At 33.2% G+C, this 21,218-nt stretch overlaps 3 protein-coding genes across 3 annotated transcripts; 1 reads left to right on the plus strand and 2 right to left on the minus strand.

The window, feature by feature from the left end:
• Positions 1-2,843: 2,843 nt before the first annotated feature.
• Positions 2,844-6,887, minus strand: LOC118347653 (cytosolic isocitrate dehydrogenase [NADP]-like). The gene is made up of 7 exons (XM_035687664.1): positions 6,873-6,887; positions 6,227-6,309; positions 5,986-6,054; positions 5,788-5,903; positions 3,296-3,354; positions 3,049-3,155; positions 2,844-2,913 (listed from the first exon to the last, which is right to left on the minus strand). The coding sequence occupies exons 1-7, from the start codon at positions 6,885-6,887 to the stop codon at positions 2,844-2,846; spliced, it is 519 nt and encodes a 172-aa protein (XP_035543557.1).
• An 8,610-nt stretch (positions 6,888-15,497) lies between these two features.
• On the minus strand, positions 15,498-16,960 carry LOC109001034. The gene is made up of 2 exons (XM_018978149.1): positions 15,862-16,960; positions 15,498-15,535 (listed from the first exon to the last, which is right to left on the minus strand). Exons 1-2 carry the CDS (start codon positions 16,958-16,960, stop codon positions 15,498-15,500), a joined length of 1,137 nt encoding a protein of 378 aa, XP_018833694.1.
• Positions 16,961-17,659: 699 nt separating this feature from the next.
• Positions 17,660-20,973, plus strand: LOC109001064 (rust resistance kinase Lr10-like; the record flags this gene model as incomplete). Its single annotated transcript, XM_035687665.1, has 3 exons — positions 17,660-18,299; positions 19,668-19,694; positions 19,823-20,973. Coding segments are annotated over 3 exons (1,779 nt in total), but the record flags the coding sequence as incomplete, so codon positions are not given.
• Positions 20,974-21,218: the final 245 nt, after the last annotated feature.

Genomic DNA, 21,218 nt, shown 5'->3' on the forward strand with positions numbered 1-21,218 from the left:
GTGATTTTATTTTTTATTTATATATTATAATGATTTTATTTTTTTATTTATATTTAATAGTGATAAATATTTTTTATTTATATATTATAGTGATTTTTATTTATTTATATATTATATTTATATATTATAGTGATTTTATTTTTTATTTATATATTATAGTGATAAATATTTTTTATTTATATATTATAGTGATTTTATTTTTTATTTATATTATAGTGATTTTATTTATTTATTTATATTTTATTTTTTATTTATATATAATAGTGATAAATATTTTTTATTTATATATTATAGTGATTTTATTTTTTATTTATATATTACAATGATTTTATTTTTTATTTATATATTATAGTGATTTTATTTTTTATTTATATATTATAGTGATAAATATTTTTTATTTATATATTATAGTGATTTTATTTTTTATTTATATATTATAATGATTTTATTTTTTATTTATATTTAATAGTGATTTTATTTTTTTATTTATATATTATAGTGATTTTATTTTTTATTTATATTTAATAGTGATTTTATTTTTTATTTATATTTAATAGTGATTTTATTTTTTTATTTATATATTATTGTGATTTTATTTTTTATTTATATGTTATAGTGATTTTATTTTTTATTTATATATTATAGTGATTTTATTTTTTTTATAAATTATAGCGATTTTATTTTTTATTTATATATAATAGTGATAAATATTTTTTTTTATATATTATAGCGAGTTTATTTCTTATTTATATATAATAGTAGCCGGAGTCGGTTCATCAGTGACTTCGAATTCGACTCCGACTCCGACTTCCAAGGGGAAAAACCTCCGACTCTGACTCCACCAAGTCGGAGCCGGAGTGGAGTCAGAGCGGAGCCGGTGCGGAGTCGGATTCGGAGTTGGATTGTCGGATTTTTGCCCAGCCCTAAGTTACTTCTCAAAATTATCTCGAATATTTTATTTTATTTATTTTTAATAATTAAAGAAGTCACTATTAAAAAAATTATGTATTTTTTTTATTTTTAAAAAATATTTGAAAAAATATATAATTACACTAATTTAAAATTGAGAAGATAAACTGATAGGACTGTGTATTAGCATTTTCTTTTTGAGCGGTGCACCGCTCCAAGTACCCGCTAGGCTAAATTAGTCTTTTTATTTTTTTTTTTCAATTTTTCTGTTCATATTTTTTTATCATTTTAAAAAAATTAAAAAATATATATAAAAAAATATCAATACTTACTTCTTTTACAATTAAGTAAAAAAATTAAAATAAAAAATGTGTAAAATGAAGTATCAAAGTAGCAATTTTTTTTTTTTGGGTCGATAATTCGCGGTAGAAGAGCTAGAAGGCATGTACTGTGGTTTAAAAAAATTTCAAAAGAAAAAAAAAAGAAGACAAAATATCATTATCAACTTCGGTCTTTTACAACGAATTATTGACTAGACTTCGAGTCGGCCCTTTTATTTATTTATTTTTATTTTATATAATATACATTACTGATCAGAGAGGATCAGAAATGGCAATCTCGTATTCCTTATTTTTGTTTATGATTTTCACAATGATCGACTATTAAACACCATGGTGCGGATTGTATGGCTCACGATGGATGAATGGAGAATGATGGATTAACAGGAAGATGATGAAAGTAATTCAAACTTAAATTGAAATAGATAGTCACTGGGTTGTGCAAGGCAAAACCTGTTATGATCCTCCTGAGTGTTAAAAGTTTAATCAAATTAGGGTAGGTTGGATACACAATTCAGATGAGAAGAGATATTTTTTTGAAAGTTGAAAAAAATATTATTAAATATAATTTTTTACTCTTATTTTATTTTAAAATTTGAAAACATTGAATTGTTTATTATATTTTTATATGAAAATTTGAAAAAGTTATAATGATGAAATGAGATTAGATGAGATTGTTGTAAAATATTGTGCAAAACACACACACCAATGATGACAAATAAAGTAAAAGCAATCACAATCAAGCACACGACGCATAATATACGTGATTCGGCAAATTTTCTAAGTCCACAGAACTGAAGAAATCTTATTAACCAGAGGAGATTACAATCACTCAATCTCAACTAATACTCTCTAGAGCTTTTTGCTCTCTCACACAATATGCACTCACGAGACAATTGTTCTCTCTCAAAATATGCTTAAGATCGTCCAACACAAGTCTAATATGATATATTTATAATGAGTGGTGCTGGAAACCCTAATTGACAAAATTTGCGTACTTCGCTCGAGCGGCGTGGTCGAGCACACCTTGAGAGAATGACCAAATCAACATTGGCTCAAGCGGAGTGTCGAGCGGGTGTCAAGCAAACACTAAGATTTGTGTCGAGCTCAAGCTTACCGTCGAGCAGACCTCGAGCAAACTCATGGGTTGAGCTTTGCTCAAGCGGTATGTCGGACGAGTGTCGAGCAAACTCACGGGTTAAACTTCGCTCGAGCTCACTGTTGAGTGGAGCGAACTTCGCTCCAGCGCAGGTCGAGCACACATTTAGCAAACACTTTTTTGAGCTCCAAAACCAGTCTCCACATACAACCCAACAGAGATAAGATGAGATGTTTTGTGTATCCAACTCATCCTTAGTATCCAACAATCCTAAAACTTTTGGCTTAATGGTTGAGTTTTTAACAAAACCTAAATCCTCCCAAACATCAATACATTTGTAATAATTTTCCAAATGATCTACGTCTTTTCCCACCCTAGTACATATTCTTTTTGGCACTAACAAACTAACAAGCATATTACTAAACTGACCCTACAGATACAATAGAAGTGCAAATGCTAAAACACTGCATTTAAGACACAAGTACTTAAAAACACAACTAGACTTTCCCGTTTGAGATTTGCACGACGTCGTCCTCCAACCTGCTAATACGTTGTATTCCTTCAATCCTGCACGACACCATTTCATCTTCAGCAGTTCACTTCAAATGCTCATTTTAGTCTCTGCATATCTTCGAACTCCACCCCGTCAAGTTCTTAACATGGACCACCATGTAGGAGGCAAAAATGTGTGTGAAGAATTACATTGTGGAGGCAGCGGCCCAGCCGTCCGATTTCCTTTCCAGCTTAAAGACATGAGACATCTTGACCGCTGTGGCTTTCGTGGATTTACTCTTTCCTACACTTATAAGCTATCACATGAGATACCAACACCAACCCATAACTCAGAGCAAGAAAAGATTGGAAACAAGAAAGTGATCAAGAAAAGAGGGAGAGAAACTAAGAATCCACTTTATTGATTCTTGAATAAGGTTTTCGAGGAGCCTCAAACCTCCATATACTTCCAGTATGAGTGTTCATCTGAATTACGACCTGGGTACCCAGGTATACCTGGGTTTCAAACCCAAGTAGGGTTTTAGTCCGGGTATACCCGGATTATGACCCGATCCGGAACTAAATCAGGGTTATGATCTTCAACTTGAGTTTTTTTTTATTATTTTTTTTAAAATAAAGGCTATAGCATAAATTTTTTTCAGGAAAAAAAAATAATGCTGAAAACAATATTGAAAAGCATATTTTTATATTTAAAACAATTATTGCCATTTTATCTAAATGCATCTTAAAAAAAATTCAATAATTCTCATGTAAAATGCATGCAATAATGAAATTCACTACATATTAAATTAAATTACATTACAAAACACAAAATTATAATACATGAAAATTACAAAATGCTTCAATTAAAAGTTTGCAACTGTCATCTATTTAGCTGCCTTTGTGTATTTAAAGTGTTTACTAATTATATCAACATTGGCTCGAGCGGAGTGTCGAGCGGGTGTCGACCGAACACTAGGATTTGTGTCTCGCTCGAGCTCACTGTCAAGCAGGCCTTGAGCAAACTCACGGGTTGAGCTTCGCTCAAGCGGTATGTCGAACGAGTGTCGAGCAAACTCACGGGTTGAACTTCGCTCCAGTGCAGGTTGAGCACACATTCAGCAAACACTTTTTTGAGCTCCAAAATCAGTCTTCACATACACCCTAATAGAGATGAGATGAAATGTTTTGTATATCCAAACTCATCCTTAGTATCCAACAGACCTAAAACTTTTGGATTTTTAACAAAATCCAAATCCTCCCAAGCAATCTATACATTTGTAATAATTTCTAAAAAGATCTACGTCTTTCCCCACCCCAGTGCATATTCCCCTTTCTGACACTAACAAACTAACAATCATATTACTAAACTGACCCTACAGATATAATAGAAATGCAAATGCTAAAACACTGCGTTTAAGATACAAGTACTTAAAAACACAACTAGACTTTCCCGTTTGAGACCTGCACAACGTCGTCCTCCAACCTACCACTACGATGTATTCTTTCAATCCTACACGACACCATTTCATCTTTAGTAGTTCACTTCAATTGCTCATTTTAGTCTCTGCATATCCTCGAACTCCACCCCATTAGGTTCCTAACATATACCACCACGTAGAAGGCAAAAATATGTGTGAAGAATTACGTTTGGGAGGTAGCGGCCCAGCCATCCGATTTCCTTTCCAGCTTAACGGCATGAGACATCTTGACCATTGTGGCTTTCCTGGGTTTACTCTTTCTGGCACTTGTAACTTGTAAGGTATGCAGTTCTCATTGGTACGCAGTTCCTCCTAATTAAATTCATCTAAAAGTTCATGATTATTCCTCTTGCCATTGTGTGAGAGAGAGAGAGAGTAGCCAAGCCTAAGAATGGATATAAAGGGGTAAATTAAAAATGGACTTGGTGAAGGAAGAAGTAGTTGACCTCAACAATATTGATCTGTTCATGCTCCAAGCGTACAAATTTTGCACACATCTTTTGAAAAGTGTCTCAAAAAGTGTGAAAGAAGTTTTTTTTAACAGATTTGCATAGTAGATTTAGTAGAGTGATATTGTTAAGGATAATAATACATTTTTTATTATTTTATAATATATTTGAAATTTTTATTATTTTTTATTTTTTAAGTATTTTTTAATATTCTTAATCATTAAAAGGGATTAACAAAATATATAATTTTATTAATAATTATTTTTTTAATTATAAAAAATAATTATCAAATTACTCGGTTTCAATAAATAAATATCTTTTTTAATAAATGCGGTTACAACTTGTTCCAAGTCAAGCTCACCGAGGGAGACTAACCCAACCTACCGGCAACTACCAATTTATCGTACAAATGCCCCCAGTCTTGCAATTAATAGCGTATGACACTAGATCAATTTTCGGGAACACGCAGTTGATAATTTATTTTGTCTCTTCTGATTTTTCCTTCTTAAAAATAATACCGCTTCATTTGAAAATTCAATTCATCTCAACTCATCATTATAATTTTTTTAAATCTCAATATAAAATATAATAAATAATTCAATTTTTTTAATTCTAAAAGAATAATAATAATAAATAATAATATTTTATTATTTCAACTTAACTCAATTTAATTTAACATCTAAACACATCCTTAATTTCATGAGTTTCCTTCTCAAAATTATCTCGAATATTTTATTTTATTTATTATTAATAGTTAAAAAGTTATTATTAATGAAGTTATGTATTTTTTTATTTATTTTTACATTCTACATTCTATACCTTCATGTACAAGAGATCCAAGATGTCACCCATAATTTTTATGGAGCTAAAAATTCTTTTAGAAAACAAAATGTTAAAGACAACGCACTAGCACATTTAGAAGTTAGTGATCAGAAAAAAATAATATATGCCCAGAAAAATGTATATTTTACAAAATAAAAAGGTTTAAATTTAGGTCCTCAGTGGTTTGTTACACAAACCTTGGGCTAAGAAATCACTCTGGACATCACCATCATAGTTCTTGCATGCCCATACATAACCTCCTTCACTCTTGAGAGCATAAGCCACCATATCATCAATGAGTTGGTGCTCGTACCTTGTAATTCAATGGTACAAGTAAACAAAATGGTCATCTGCATATCAAATAATTTTTAAACAAAAACTGGCAGAAAGCTCACAATATGCCAGCAGCCTCAAACTTCGATTTCCAATTGGCCTCATAAACTTCTTGAAATATGTCCTTGAATCTTCATTGAAATAGGACAGGATCAACATGGTTTTAACAACATTGCCACAATATTAAATCGTAGAAGAATTAAATTTGATTTTACTTGTAAAAAAAAATTAAATTAAATTTTTATAATAAGGACTAATATTTTTAAAAAAAAAAAAATCAAGACAACAAACAAGTCCACATACCTTTCATCATACTTCTTCATAATAGTGTTCTTTGTGCTAAGATAAAGTGGCCACTTCTTCTCATAGGCAGTGTTCATGGAAGCCTAAGTAAAAGCATGGATATCAAGTTCAATGTGATAGGTGGTAAATTGGTGTCTTGCTTCTCCTGTTTGATGCTATAAGGGTTTGCTCGCAATCCACCATCCTAATGTTGGAATCAAGTACATTCTCATTGTAAATTTCTCCAAAAAGAACCTCCTTTGGATTATTGTGGAAGCTTGCTCCTGTATTTATCAACTTGCCATTGGTATGACAGACATTATAATTCTGGTTGTGTACATGAAATAATTAGTTTTGGAAGTAAATAAAATGTTTGAATTGTTGCAAAAAGTTAAAAAAATCCGCTATTTTTCAAACATGTTGAATTCTCTGAACTATTTTGCACCTATAAAAATGGTTGTACAATTTTTTTAATGCAACATGTCAGCATGGGAAAATGAGAAGAAAACTCATCTCTCTCAACACCATGTAGCTCAAATCCCCTAACCGCGGTATGTTATATGATTGTTAACATTTGTTAGGAGTTTGTCAACCTCGTACTTGCTAATTATCATTATTATTGTTATGGTAGGACATCCCAGCACCTACTCCAAACTTTCCAAATTACCTGCATGGTTGCCATATCCAAATGCATACCAATATCCAAGCAACATTCAGATGGTGATGCAACTTAGTTTTTTTCCTCTTTTTCGGAAGTTTAATTGCTTTCATTTTTAGCAGAATGCTAGTTACTCATTTCAATATGAGATGAGACCTCCGACTCCTCTCACAAGCTCCGGAACGACCGAAAAATTTGATAAAGAGGATACACCCGGGTGTAGGGAAATTGAAGCGCCATGTTTCTCCTCTAGGGTTCATGAACAAGGTGAAGAGGATAGGCCAGATTCAGGGGAAACTGACGATGCACTGCCGGGACACATCCGTTAGACCGAATGGATGGTGGTGAAATGGCTGAGGAGCCAAAAGCGGGGAGGGAGTTTGATTCTTTTGAGGAATTAATGAGCTATTATAAGCTATATGCTAAGAAATGCGGATTTGGATCTATGACACAAATGAGTGAAATGGATGATGAATGCAATGTCAGATATGTCACTCTTGGTTGTGGCCATGGGGAAAAAAATCGGAATAAGACGATGAATGTTGCCAACCCACGCCTGACAGGAAAGACTGACTGTTAGGTAATGATTAATGCCTTAAAAGTTGAGGGAAAGATGCAGTTGACCACAGTTCATAATACCCACAATCACGGACTAAGTCCACAGAAATCCCGCTTCTTCCGATGTAATCGCGAAGTTAGTGAGACCATAAAAAGAGTACTAGATACTAACGACCTTGTTGGCATTTGAATGAACAAGAGTTTCAGATCTCTTGTTGTCGGCGTGGGAGGATTTGAGAACTTTCCAGTTTTGGAAAAAGACTGTCGCAATTAGATTGATAAGGCAAGACATCTACTACTTGGAGCAGGTGGTGACTATTTTTCTAGGATGCAGTACAAGAACTCCAGATTATTTGCGTTAATGGATTTAGATGATGATGAGCGGTTAAAGAATGTCTTTTGGGCAGATCTACGCAGTAGGGCAGCTTATCAAGATTTTGGTGATGTGGTAACATTTGGCACCACGTACTTGACAAACAGATACGGGATGCCCTTTGCTCCATTTGTTAGTATAAACTATCATGGGCAGTCGATTCTCTTGGGAGCAGGGTTAATTTCTAGTGAGGACACATAAATTTTTACATGGTTATTTCAGACCTGGCTGTAGTGTATGGATGGTTTAGCCCCGCCAGCTATTATTTCTGACCAAGACAGAGCAATGAAAAATACAATTGCTATTGTATTTCCAAAAAACCGACATAGATTTTGCCTATGACATATACAGAAAAAAGTCTCCGAAAAGCTTGGCTTCCATCATGTCTACAAAAGTGGTCTGAAAACTCAACTGATGAAATATGTGTATGACACTCAAACTATTGAAGAGTTTGAGAAATCGTGGGAAGAGTTAATTAGCACGTTCTTGTTGCAAGAGAATGTCTGGTTGCAAAGTTTGTACGCTGAGTGCACACATTGGGTACCGATATTCCTAAGTAAGTATTTTTGGGCTGGCATGAGTACAACACAGCGGAACGAGAGCATGAATGTATTTTTTGACGGATATGTTCATGCGAAGACAAACTTGAAGGAGTTTGTTGACCAGTTTGACAATGCCTTGAGAAAGAAAATCGAGAATGAAATCAGCTCGGACTTCCACTCATTTAGAGTTACAATTCCATGCATATCTAGATCTCCAATCGAAAAGAGATTCCAAGAGTTGTACATGAATGTAAAATTCAGAAAAGTTCAGCAGCAAGTTATGTGTGTGCTCGATATGGATCCATCTTACTTAGATGGGATGGTGTGAAGAAGACCTACCTGGTCGAAGATGAAATTCGTGTTGAGGAGTTCACGAAACATGTTACATATTATGTGGACTTTTATGAGAAAGACTGCGATGTTAAGTGTTTATGTAGGTTATTTCAGATGAAAGAGATACTGTATAGGCATGCCTTGGCCATATTCAAATGTAACAGGATAAAGTATTTGCCAAATGGGTATATTTTAGATCGATGGAGGAAGGACATCAAATTGAGATGCACATTAATCCATAGTACCTAAGACACAAGATATCAGCGGGGAGATACTAAAAGATATTAAAGTCTGTTGAATATTTGTTATCGGTAATCACTCATGCAGTGGGTTCAAAAAAGCATATTGAAGATGCAACTAAAAAATTATATGCAATGATTGATTTATATATCTTGGCAACCAAGAACCCCTTTCAATGACCCAAAATGGTTCTAATGTTGGTTTAACGACAAAGGACACAACTACAGTTGGTAGTTCGCAGCAAGTACTAAGTTTACGAGTTGTGCGCAGAAAAGGCAGACCCCATCTCTAAAAAGAGCATCCAGGATGGAGCAAGACATGTGAAAAGTTAAAGTGAGGACAAAGAAAACAAATGTAAAGAGTAAACATAAAAATGTTCGATATTTTTAATAACAAGAATATTTTCCACATACATATTTATTTGGGTCGATTTATTTATGCAAATATTGTGCTGACATAGAATTTTTACCTGTTACTTGATTATTAGCGAGATGGAGGAGATATGCCAGCCTAAAACACGTGTAAGAATTTATTTGGGCCATCCGAGATAGATCTTGCTGCTAAAGGAAACGTGCAGGTATACATATTTTTGTTGCAAAATTGCTGCCTTACTTGGAGAAGTAATTCCTATACATGCGGTAGACTTATATTTGCCATATTTTTGTTGTTATCTATCTATCACTAGACTGTTCCAGTTAGCTCAACTGTTGACATTAGTGCAATCTAAAATATGGTTGGGAGTCAAGAAAGTGTAATATTTCTAAACTTTTGATAGATTTTAAAAGTCATATTGATGTCGCATTAATATTTGCTAGTTATTCTTTACTGATGCAACTTGGAGTGGATGAATCACAACCTTTGCAACCTGGGTTGGATGGTTTGATTTGGTCTTTAACAAAACCCAAATCCTCTCAAACGTCAATACATTTGTAATTATTTCCAGAATGATCTACGTCTTTCCCCACCCCAATACATATTCCCCTTTCTATCACTAACAAACTAATAAGCATATTACTAAACTAACCCTACAGACACAATAGAAGTGCAAATGTAAAACACTGTGTTTAAGACACAAGTACTTAAAAACACAACTAGACTTTCCCGTTTGAGATCGCACGACGTCGTCCTCCTACCTGCCAATACGCTGTATTCTTTCAATCCTGCACGACACCATTTCATCTTTAGCAGTTCACTTCAACTGCTCATTTTAGCCTCTGCATATCTTCAAACTCCACCCCGTTAGGTTCCTAACATGGACCACTTCAAATCTCTTAGCTTTCCACTACATTCAATCTCTCCAAATTTTTTCTCTCAATCTCCTAAAATGAATGATAATTTAATTAAATAGTCAAATGCCAAAGCCATTGGTATGCAGTTCCACATAATTCAATTCATCTAAAAAGTCCATAGACATATACAAGAGAACAGTTCTACACCTTGTCATCATTACAATAAATTAAGAAAAGCTTTCTTCACTGTAGCCAAGCCTAAGAACGGATATAAAAGGGGTAAATTAAAAATGGACTTGCTGAAGAAGTATTGACCTCAACAATATTGATCTGTTCATGCTCCAAGCGCACAAATTTTACACACATATTTTGAAAACTAGCTCGTCTCGCTGTCTCAAAAAGTCTGAAGAAGTCTTTTTAACAGATTTACATAGTGGATTTAGTACTTTAGGGAGTGACATAGGAGAGGATAATGATATATTATTACTATTTTATAGTATATTTAAATTTTTTATTTTTTAAGTATTTTTTAAGTATTTTTTTTTAATATTCTTAAAAAAAATATTAAAAAAATATATAATTTTATTAATAATCATTTTTTAATCATTAAATAAAAAATTAATTATTAAATTACTCGGTTTCAATAAATAAATAAATATCGTTTTTGGTAAATACGTTCACAACTTGTTCCAAGTCAAGCTCATCAAGGGAGACTAGCCCAACCTACCGGCAATTACCAATTTTTCGCACAAATGCACCCCCCCGGTCTTAAGTTAACAATAAGTAAGAGATAATAATTTAAGAATGTTCAATTAGATAATTCGAAGATTACCAGTTATCCTTATTTGTAGGCATAAAGAATATTAGATGAATACTATAAACTGATTAACTTTACACAATTCTTAGCCACTAGAAGACTTATCCTTAATGTATCGGAATTATCTAATCACCACGTAGTCTATATTCATAATGCAAGGTTTATCCCTCTCGCTGGGGTGTAGTATTGTTTTACATGCATGTGTTTTTTTTAAGTTATTTTTTATCTAGGTTTTTAAATATTTTAAAAAAATAAAATAAATTTAGAACATCATAAAAAAACACTTATTTAATCATAAAGTAAAAAAAAAATCATTAAAAAATATTTTCTTAATCACGAAATAAAATAAAAAATATAAAAAAATATTTTTTATAATTTTTTATTTTACTTCGTGATTAAAGAAATATTTTTTAATAATATTATGATATTTTTTTATTTTTTTAAAATATTTAAAATTGTTAAAAAAATTTATATAAAAAAAACTTAAAAAAACAAATACAAATACACTTGTTAGACCCCAGCGGGAGCTCCCAGGAGCCCCTAGCGGGAGATCTAGCATTTTCCTAGATTATTAATTAGTACAGTGGGCTGCAATTAGTATCTTCCCATTAATTAAATGATGTAGTATTAGATGACTATTAACTAAGTTAGCATTTGTCTATGCCAAAATTTGATAAAAGACTCTTTTAAAAATAAAATATCTATCCAGATTTATTTTTTCTTCTTTTTATTAATCAGTTATAAAGCATGTATTTATTTTTGATTTTTGTGTGCAAGTACATACACGATACTTATAATGAATTCAAGAATCAAGCATGTAAATTGACTGGTGATTGTGGATTAGAAAATAATATCTTTGTGCCAACCCATGTAAATATCTTTATTTAATGTGTTTGCGAAGAAATTACTGGTAGCTTGTTCTAAGTCAAGGTCACCGAGGGAGACTTTCCACTCCACCTTTTCTCTCACTTCTTTCTCTTTCATCTTTTAAAAAAAATAAAGATCTCTCAAGATCATATATAATCAATTAACATCACTTTATGATTAAACATCACAATTAATTAATATCATTTCTCTTCAAAATAAATTCAACATGTTACATTACTCAAGATCAATTTACGGGAACACGTAGTTGATAATGTATTTTTTTCTCTTCTGATTTTTGTTTTTAAAAAATAATATTTAATTCCATGAGTTTGCTTCTCAAAATTATTTCGGATAGTTTGATTTATTTATTGTTAATAGTTGAAGAAGTCACTATTAATGAAGTTATGTATTTTTTTTTATTTTTAAAAAATATATAATTACACTAATTATAAAATTGAGAAGACAAACTGCCACTGAGTATTGATAATTTTCTGATGAATACTTGAAAATAAAACTCGATGAACAGAAACAGAGGCAGAGTAGATGAAAAGAAATACTTTCATGTAATTGAATTGATTATCTAATACAAGTACAGAACGTATTTATAGAGATAAAATGCAATAACAGAAAGTTAACTAACTTTCTACATCTTTCTCTACTTTGACACATGTTTCTTTAGACTTTAATTCCATTTGCTCAATTTGTGAGGCTATACTCCAACACCCCCCCTCAAGATGAACATGTATATTAAGGATGTTCATCTTGCGAAGAGTGTGATGAAAAGAAAGGGAACCTAAAGGCTTTGTGAATATATCTGCTAGCTGCAATCTTGAAGGAATATGGAAAAGTTTAATAATGTTTTGTTGTAGCTTCTCTCGAACAAGATGGCAGTCAATTTGAATGTGCTTTGTCCTCTCATGCTGAACTGGATTGGTAGCAATAGATAAGGCTGATTTGCTGTCTGTATAAAGTAGTGTTGGCTGTTGGTGGCTGATGTTTAAGTCTTGCAAGCCATAGAAGAGCTATTGGATCTCACATGTAGTTGAAGCAAGGGCTCTGTATTCTGCTTCTGCAGAAGACCTGCTAATGGTGGCCTGCTTTTTACTTTTCCATGAGATTAATGAGTTGCCTAGGAAAATAGCAAAACCTGTTACACTCCTTCTAGTATCAACACACCCTGCCCAGTCACTATCTGAGAAGGCCTTTAGCTGTAATTCTGATGAAGATGAGAAGAATAGACCTTGTCCTGGTGTAGCTTTTAGATATCTGAGTACTCTAATAGCTGCTTGGTAATGGCTAACAACTGGTTTGGCAAGGAATTGACTCAGAACTTGAACTGAATATGCAAGGTCAGGTCTAGTGATTGTAAGGTACAATAATCTTCCAACCATCCTTCTATAAGCTGAAGGATCTTCATAGAGATCAGAATCTGTTACAGTAAGTTTAAGATTTGACTCCATTGGGAAGGCAGCAGGCTTAGCACCAATAATTCCAGTGTCTTGAAGTATGTCGAAGGCATATTTTCTTTGACAGATTGATATGCCATTTTTAGACCTCGCCACTTCCAAGCCAAGGAAGTATTTGAGTTCCCCCAAATCTTTAATTGTGAACTTGTCATGTAAGAAATTTTTGAGCAATTCAATTTCTTGTAAACTGTCACTAGCTAGTAGAACATCATCTACATAGACTAGGAGTGCTATAAAAGAGGATTCAGATTTCTTAATGAACAAAGAACAATCTAAATTTCCTTGAGTGAAACCATAATCAAGTAGAGCAGTGGACAGTTTTGCAAACCATTGTCTAGAGGCCTGTTTTAAACCATAAAGGCTCTTGAGAAGTTTACAAACTTTGTTTTCTGCTTTGATAGCCAATCCAGGGGGCAATTCCATATAAACCTCTTCATGTAAGTCACCATGCAAAAAAGCATTATTTACATCTAGTTGGTGAATATGCCAATTTTTAATTGCTGCTATGGCAAGAATCAACCTTATAGATGTGATCTTGGCTACTGGAGAAAATGTATCAAAAAAGTCTAAACCTTCTTGTTGAGTGTAGCCTTTAGCTACTAATCTAGCTTTGTGCCTTTCTATAGTACCATCTGACTTGTACTTAATTCGAAATACCCATTTGCAACCTATGGTTTGTTTATTTTTAGGAAGAGTAACAAGTTCCCAAGTTTTGTTTAACTCTAAGGCATTTATTTCATTTTGCATAGCAACTTGCCATTCAAGTATTTTGGCAGCTTGTTTGTAGGTTTTGGGTTCTTGGGAGGCTGAAATGGATGCTAGAAAGGCTTTATGAGATGTGGATAGTCGATTGACAGAGAGAAAATCAGAAATAGGATAGATATTACCTGAATTAACAGAACAACCAGTAAAAGTAGATGATTGAGTTGCACTTGAAACAGTAGAAACATTACCACAATAATAGTCCTGCAAGAAAACTGGTGGTTGTTTAATTCTTGAAGATTTTCTTAGTTGCTGTGTGTTTGAGGCAGATTGGTAGGACTGATTAGAAAAATCCTGAGCATTAGTAGAAGAAGATGAACCATTATGTAAGATTGGTTCATTGGAAGGTAGATTCTGATCTGTCTGAATGATAGAAGGAGAGTTTTGATCTTTTTGGATCTGATCATGAAAGAAATCTAAAGTAGAGTTGGTTGGAGGGAATAAAAAGGAGTGTGTCTTGGAATATGAAATGGGTGGAAGAGCTTTAAAAGGAAAACTGTTTTCACAGAAAACTACATTTCTCGAGATGAATATCTTATTTGTATTGAGGTCCATCAGCTTATAGCCTTTTATATCAGAGGGGTAACCTAAGAAAAGACATTTTGTGGCTCTTGGATCAAATTTATGTCTGTGATTTTTAAGTGTTGAGGCAAAGCAAAGACAACCAAAAACTTTGAGAAGGGAGAGATTAGGTGCTTTGTTGAAAAGCATTTCAAATGGTGTCTTATTTTTGAGAAGGGGGGTGGGAATTCTGTTTATGATGTGTGCAGCAGTCAACACACAATCACTCCAAAAAGTTAAAGGTATATTTGCTTGAAACATTAATGCTCTGGCAGTGTTTAACAAGTGTTGATGCTTCCTCTCCACAACTCCATTTTGTTGTGGAGTTTCCACACAGCTTCTTTGATGTATAATGCCATGATCATTATAAAATTGAGTTAGAAGAAATTCTGGTCCATTGTCAGACCTTAATGTTTTGATAGGAACACTAAATTGTGTTTCTACTATTTTATAGAAACTTTTAAGTATAGAAGGGACTTCAAACTTTGCTTTGAGCATATAAACCCAAGTGCATCGTGTGAAGTCATCAACTATGGTGAGAAAGAATCTATATCCAGAATATGAAATAATACCAAAGGGACCCCATATGTCACAATGGATCAAATCAAACATTTTATTAGAAGCAGTTTGAGATACAGGGAAAGAAAGCTTTCTTTGCTTTGCAAAATGACATATATCACAAACATTTGTGGAATCAAGAGATATGGATGGTTCTATTTGTCTAAGAGAAGGTAATCTTGAGTTAGAAACATGTCCTAATCTGTAGTGCCAAAGATCTAATTGAGTTTGAGTAATGGCTGAAGCAAAAGATGAAGAATTAAACTGGGGTTGATTACAGGTAGCCTCTTTTGAGGTAGTTTGAGATAAGTGATAAAGTCCATGTTTCTCAAATGCAATCCCAATCATCTTCTTTGCTGATTGGTCCTGTAAAAGACAGTAAGAATCAAAGAAAGATATAGAGAGATTAGATTCTTTTGTTAGTTTGGAAACAGATAGCAAATTGAATGAAAAGCTTGGAACACACAACACATTATGCAGATATAATTTGTTTGAGAGGGAGACAGTACCAATATGAGTTGCTGGGACAGAATTGCCATTAGGCAGATTAATGGAAGTATTAATTTTCTTGGGTATAGAAGAATATAAGAGGGGTGAACAGATCATGTGATCTGTTGCACCAGTATCCAAAATCCAAGAAAAATTATTTTGTGAAGTTGAAGAAACTAAATAACAAGAATGTGGTAGTTTACCAGAGAATTGAGAAGTAACAAGGTTCACAGCTGGTGTAGGGGATGGATTTGAATTTGCAAGTGCTAGTAGTTTAGTAAATTCATCAGAAGTTAAAGAAAACTTTTGATTCTCATTACTATTTTGAATGTAAACCTCTCCAGTTGAAATGGCAGCATGGGCAGTAGGAAGATTTCGCTTTCCTTTAGGTCCAGTCCAACTAGGAGGATAACCATGAAGTTGGAAGCATTTTTCCACTGTATGTCCATTATATCCACAGTGAGTGCAGTACAAAGAAGACTTCTTCTGCTTGTCTTTGGAGAACTTTGATTGAACAAATGGTTGAGTATTCTGTTTGACTAACAAGGCATGGGTTTCATGGCTTATAAAATTGGTTAACTGTCTTTGGCTTTCCTCTTGAAGCAGTAAAGAAAAGACTTTAGCCATGCTTGGCAATGGGAAAATAAGAAGCAATTGACTCCTGACTGAAGCATAGGAATCATTTAACCCAACCAAGAACTTTAACACATAATCAGATTGCTGTCGAATTAATAAGAAATCAAAAAGATTGCATGTGCATGATGCCATCTTTCCACAAGTGCAAGTTGGAAATGGCCTGTAGTTAACATACACATCCCATAAGGTTTTGAAAACACTGAAGTATTCAGTGATTGATGAAGAACCCTGAGTTATAGAACTGAGAGATTTTTCAAGGTGAAAAACCCTTGGGCCATCGCTTCTCAAATATCTTGTTTTTAACTCATTCCAAAGATCTACAGCAGATGCTACATAACGCAAACTATTTCTAATATCTTTAGAAATGGAATTCATGAGCCAAGAAAGCACCAAATTATTGGCACGAAGCCAAGCAGTATGATGAACATGCTGATTAGTAGGAGGAGCAGTAATCGAACCATTAATGAAGGCTACCTTGTTCTTGACAGTGAGAGCCATAGTGATCGATCGACTCCAAGCGATGTAATTGTCTCCTACAAAAATTTCTGAAACCAAGAGAGAAACCGGATTATCACTAGGATGAAGATAATAGGGGCTAGAAGAATCATCTGAAGGATTAGAGGGACGAGAAGATTCTGAAGAATTGAGAGGATTTACTTCTGTCATTTTACCAGAAGTGTAGAGAATGCAAGAAGTGTAGAGAATATTGGAAGAAAATATCTCAAGAAAAATCCTGAGCAGAATTTGCAATGTAGATTGCAAGATTTAGAAAAGAAGATATGCGGAAGCAAGTATGGTTTTCAATCTGATACCATGATAATTTTCTGATGAATACTTGAAAATAAAACTCGATGAACAGAAACAGAGGCAGAGTAGATGAAAAGAAATACTTTCATGTAATTGAATTGATTATCTAATACAAGTACAGAACGTATTTATAGAGATAAAATGCAATAACAGAAAATTAACTAACTTTTTACATCTTTCTCTACTTTGACACGTGTTTTTTTAGACTTTAATTCCATTTGCTCAATTTGTGAGGCTATACTCCAACAAGTATCAAGCATTTTTTTTTTAAAGTTTGGGTCGATAATTCGCGGTTGAAGAGCTGGAAGGCGTGTACTGTGGTTTAAATAAATTTAAAAAGATAAAAAAAAGATAAAATACCATTATCAACTTCTGTCAATTACAACGAATTATTGACTAGACTTCGAGTCGTCCCTTTTATTTATTTATTTTTATTTTATATAATACACATTACTGATCAGAGAGAGGATCCGAAATGGCGATCTCGTGTTCCTTCTTCTTGTTTATGGTTTTCACGATGATGGACCACCACGTTGGAGGTCATGAAAATGTGTGTGAAGATCAATTACCTTGTGGAGGCAAAGGCCCAGCCATCCGATTTCCTTTCCGGCTTACCACACGAGACAACCTGACCACTGTAGCTTTCCTGGGTTTACTCTTTCCTGCACTGATTCAAACCAAACACTGCTCGAACTGCCCATTTCGGTGAAGCTCTTTGTCAAGAAGATTAACTATAAAACTCAGGTTATTCAACTTTATGACCCAAATCTCTGCTTCCCAAGAGAGCTTAGGGGACTCGATCTATCTTCTTCGCCTTTCCAATTCCTATTCCACGAACAAGATTACTACCCTCGTGGCTATGGCTTATTCAATTGTTCCCAAAGTACAGATCAGAGAAATGACATCCTCAGGATCTCTTGTCTGAGTGGCCCTACCCACCAAGTTTACTCCTTGGGTTTATATGATGATCAATCGTTAATGGAGTTGCCCATATCGTCTTGTACAAAGATGTATAATATTCGGAATGTTCCTGAAGGTGCAGTGACGGGCGACGCTAACGTTCTTCACTTGAAGTGGTCCACTCCAGACTGCAGGCATTGTGAACAGAGAGGCGAGAATTGTGGAATTTTGAAGAATAATAGTAGCACTGATGAATCAAAAACTGAGTGCTTCCCCAGACAAAGAAATCATGCCAAAGGTATAATTGTCTTCCATTCTGCATCGTCAAACGTTGTGTATGCATTATCAAATTGTTGCATAATGAAACAAAAAAAGAACTAATTAAAATGTTCTCTAAAAACTGGTACTAATTTTGCCCTTATGAGTCGTTGATCTTCTCGAAAAGAAAAATAAAATAAAAAAAGATTTGGCAGTGGCACTTAGTATTTTATAACCGAAAATTTTCATCCGGCCAGTGCATGAAATTATAAGTACAAATGTTTTATCTTATTTCATATCATCTTAATATTATTATTTTTATAAATTTTTATATAAAATATAATAAATAATTTAATTTTTTCAAATCTCATAACAATAATAATATTAAAAAATAATATTCTAATAATTCTTTATTTAACTTTTATATCAACTCACTATCCAAACGACACTTAAGGTTTTGTTTGGATGTTGAACTAAGTTGATATGAATTGAGTTATTTATAAATGATTGTGAGTTAGGACGGTAGAGTGAGTTTTATAGGATCCACCTAAGATGAGTTTAAATAGTAAGATGAATTTAGATGTATTTATGAGAAATTAAAAAAGATTTTGCATCTTATATATAAAAATGTTTTGAATTGAGTGATATTTAAATAATTTGAAAATTGTGTATTTAATGTTAGAACAAGTTTAAAACAGAATCCAATTGAGCTGAGGTGAGCTCATTCAAGTATTCTGGGCTTGAATAACCGAAAAGTATTGATCCATTTTACCCGGAACTGAATGGTTTCAGAGTAAATATGATTTATTGTTTTGTACTTATGTAAATGCATATAAATATAATACAAAGAAATTATATAAAGATACAAAACTGTATATTATTAATTAACAAGTTTATCATTATAGTTACTGACTTGTTATAATGATTGGGATTTTAATCCCATGAGTTTGGGGATGGAAGAGAGACATTAGACTGATATATAAAGTGGATTCTACAATTTACTTAATTTTTAGAGTAATGTTATATATAGTTACAATTTTATTTATATTTTTACTTATAAGACTCATTTTGTTAGTTTTATTTTGAAATTCAAATTTTGAAATTCAAATTTTATGATTTTCAACATATCAATAACTGACACGTGGAGAATTTAGTTTTTTGTAAGTTTTTTTTAAGTACATTTAATATTCTTCTAACTTTTAATACTGTCTGAGAAATTCATGCCAATATCTATAAATATCTTGCAGTTCATTTTATGTATTTATCTCCATCCCACTCTAGACTTTAAAATTCTTAGTAGAAACTCATGATCCTAATTATTAAATAAAGAGCATAGGAAAATAAATTTTTGTGCAAACAATTATATGTTCTCTCAAGAAGCTGATCATGATGTTCAAATCTTTTACAGGCACACCGACAAAATTAGAGATTGTTGGTAAGTAGTTCGTGCCGGCCACTTCAATTTTCATTCTTGTATATATATATATATATATATATATATATATATATATGTGTGTGTGTGTGGAAATTCTTGACCCATCAATGTTTATCTTTACCATGCAGGTGCCATTTTGGGTTCATTTTTGTTGGTACTGTTGGTCTTCGCAATCTACCGTGTCTATAGGTATGATAAAGTTGAGAAAGAAAATCAAGCAAAGATCGAAATGTTTTTGGAAGATTACAGAAACTTAAAGCCCTCAAGATACACGTATTCTGATATTAGAAGGAATACAAATGAATTTGCTGATAAGTTAGGCCAAGGAGCTTATGGAACAGTGTTTAAAGGAAAGCTTTCCAACGAAATCTATGTTGCGGTGAAGATTCTGAACACTTCTAAAGGAAAAGGGGAGGAATTCTTAAATCAAGTGGGAACAATGGGTACGATCCACCATGTCAATGTTGTTCGCTTGGTTGGTTTTTGTGCCGATGGATTTAGAAGAGCCTTAGTTTATGAGTTTTTATCAAATAACTCTCTAGACAAGTTCATATCTTCGGTAGATGTCAAGAATCAATTTCTTGGTTGGGACAAGCTACAAGACATTGCCATTGGAATTGCAAAAGGAATTGAGTATCTTCACCAAGGGTGCGACCAACGAATTCTTCATTTTGACATCAAACCTCATAATATTTTGCTAGACCAAAACTTCAATCCAAAAATTTCTGATTTTGGTCTTGCTAAGTTGTGCTCTAAAGACCAAAGTGCAGTATCCATGACCACGGCCAGAGGAACCATGGGTTACATTGCACCAGAAGTGTTCTCTAGGGATTTTGGAAATGTGACTTATAAAGTTGATGTTTATAGTTTCGGAATGTTGTTGCCAGAAATGGTCGGAGGCAGGAAAAATACAGAGGTTACAAAAGAGAATATTAGCCAAGTTTATTTTCCAGAATGGATCTATAATTGTTTAGAGCAAAAAGAAGACTTTCGAGTCTTTGTTGAAGATGATGGAGATGCTCAGATTGCAAAGAAACTCGCAATTGTAGGGCTCTGGTGCATCCAATGGCACCCAATGAAACGTCCCTCAATGAAAGTTGCAGTTCAAATGTTGGAAGGAGGGGACAATTTGATCATGCCTCCTAATCCCTTTGCCACCACAGCTACCACAAGAACCAATGCAAGGATACCGGCAATGGATTTTCGTCAAGAGTTACAAGTCATACCAGAATCAGAATAAGGACATGACATATTAGAATTTGCTATAAAGATGTTGTAATCCTGCTACACTTTAGCATTAGAATAATTGATATGGATTCAATTCTGTTGGATTTGCTATCAATTACTTGTAGCATGATATCCACCTAAAAGTGATATGATCTCCTGACTTGCAGCATTAATCACTTTTGAGAAATTATACTTTTATGTATTCACCAAGATAAAAACTCTTATTGAAGAAACCTTTCATATAAAATTCTATTATAAATTTATGGAAAAGAAAAGGAAATAGAAAATCAGCCCACT

The sequence above is a fragment of the Juglans regia genome, chromosome 2, assembly GCF_001411555.2.
Source record: "Juglans regia cultivar Chandler chromosome 2, Walnut 2.0, whole genome shotgun sequence".
Classification (NCBI taxonomy): domain Eukaryota; kingdom Viridiplantae; phylum Streptophyta; class Magnoliopsida; order Fagales; family Juglandaceae; genus Juglans; species Juglans regia.

Coding starts and splice junctions, on each gene's coding strand:
- LOC118347653 (XM_035687664.1), bottom strand. Junction 3,355..5,787: donor GAGTGATTTCTTAGCCCAAG/GTTTGTGTAACA, acceptor TTTGAAACCCAG/GTATACCTGGGTACCCAGGT. Junction 2,914..3,048: donor TGGGCCGCTGCCTCCACAAT/GTAATTCTTCAC, acceptor GGTGTCGTGCAG/GATTGAAGGAATACAACGTA.
- LOC109001034 (XM_018978149.1), bottom strand. CDS start 16,960: ATGACAGAAGTAAATCCTCTCAATTCTTCAGAATCTTCTCGTCCCTCT. Junction 15,536..15,861: donor TGTTACTTCTCAATTCTCTG/GTAAACTACCAC, acceptor TGTCTTTTACAG/GACCAATCAGCAAAGAAGAT.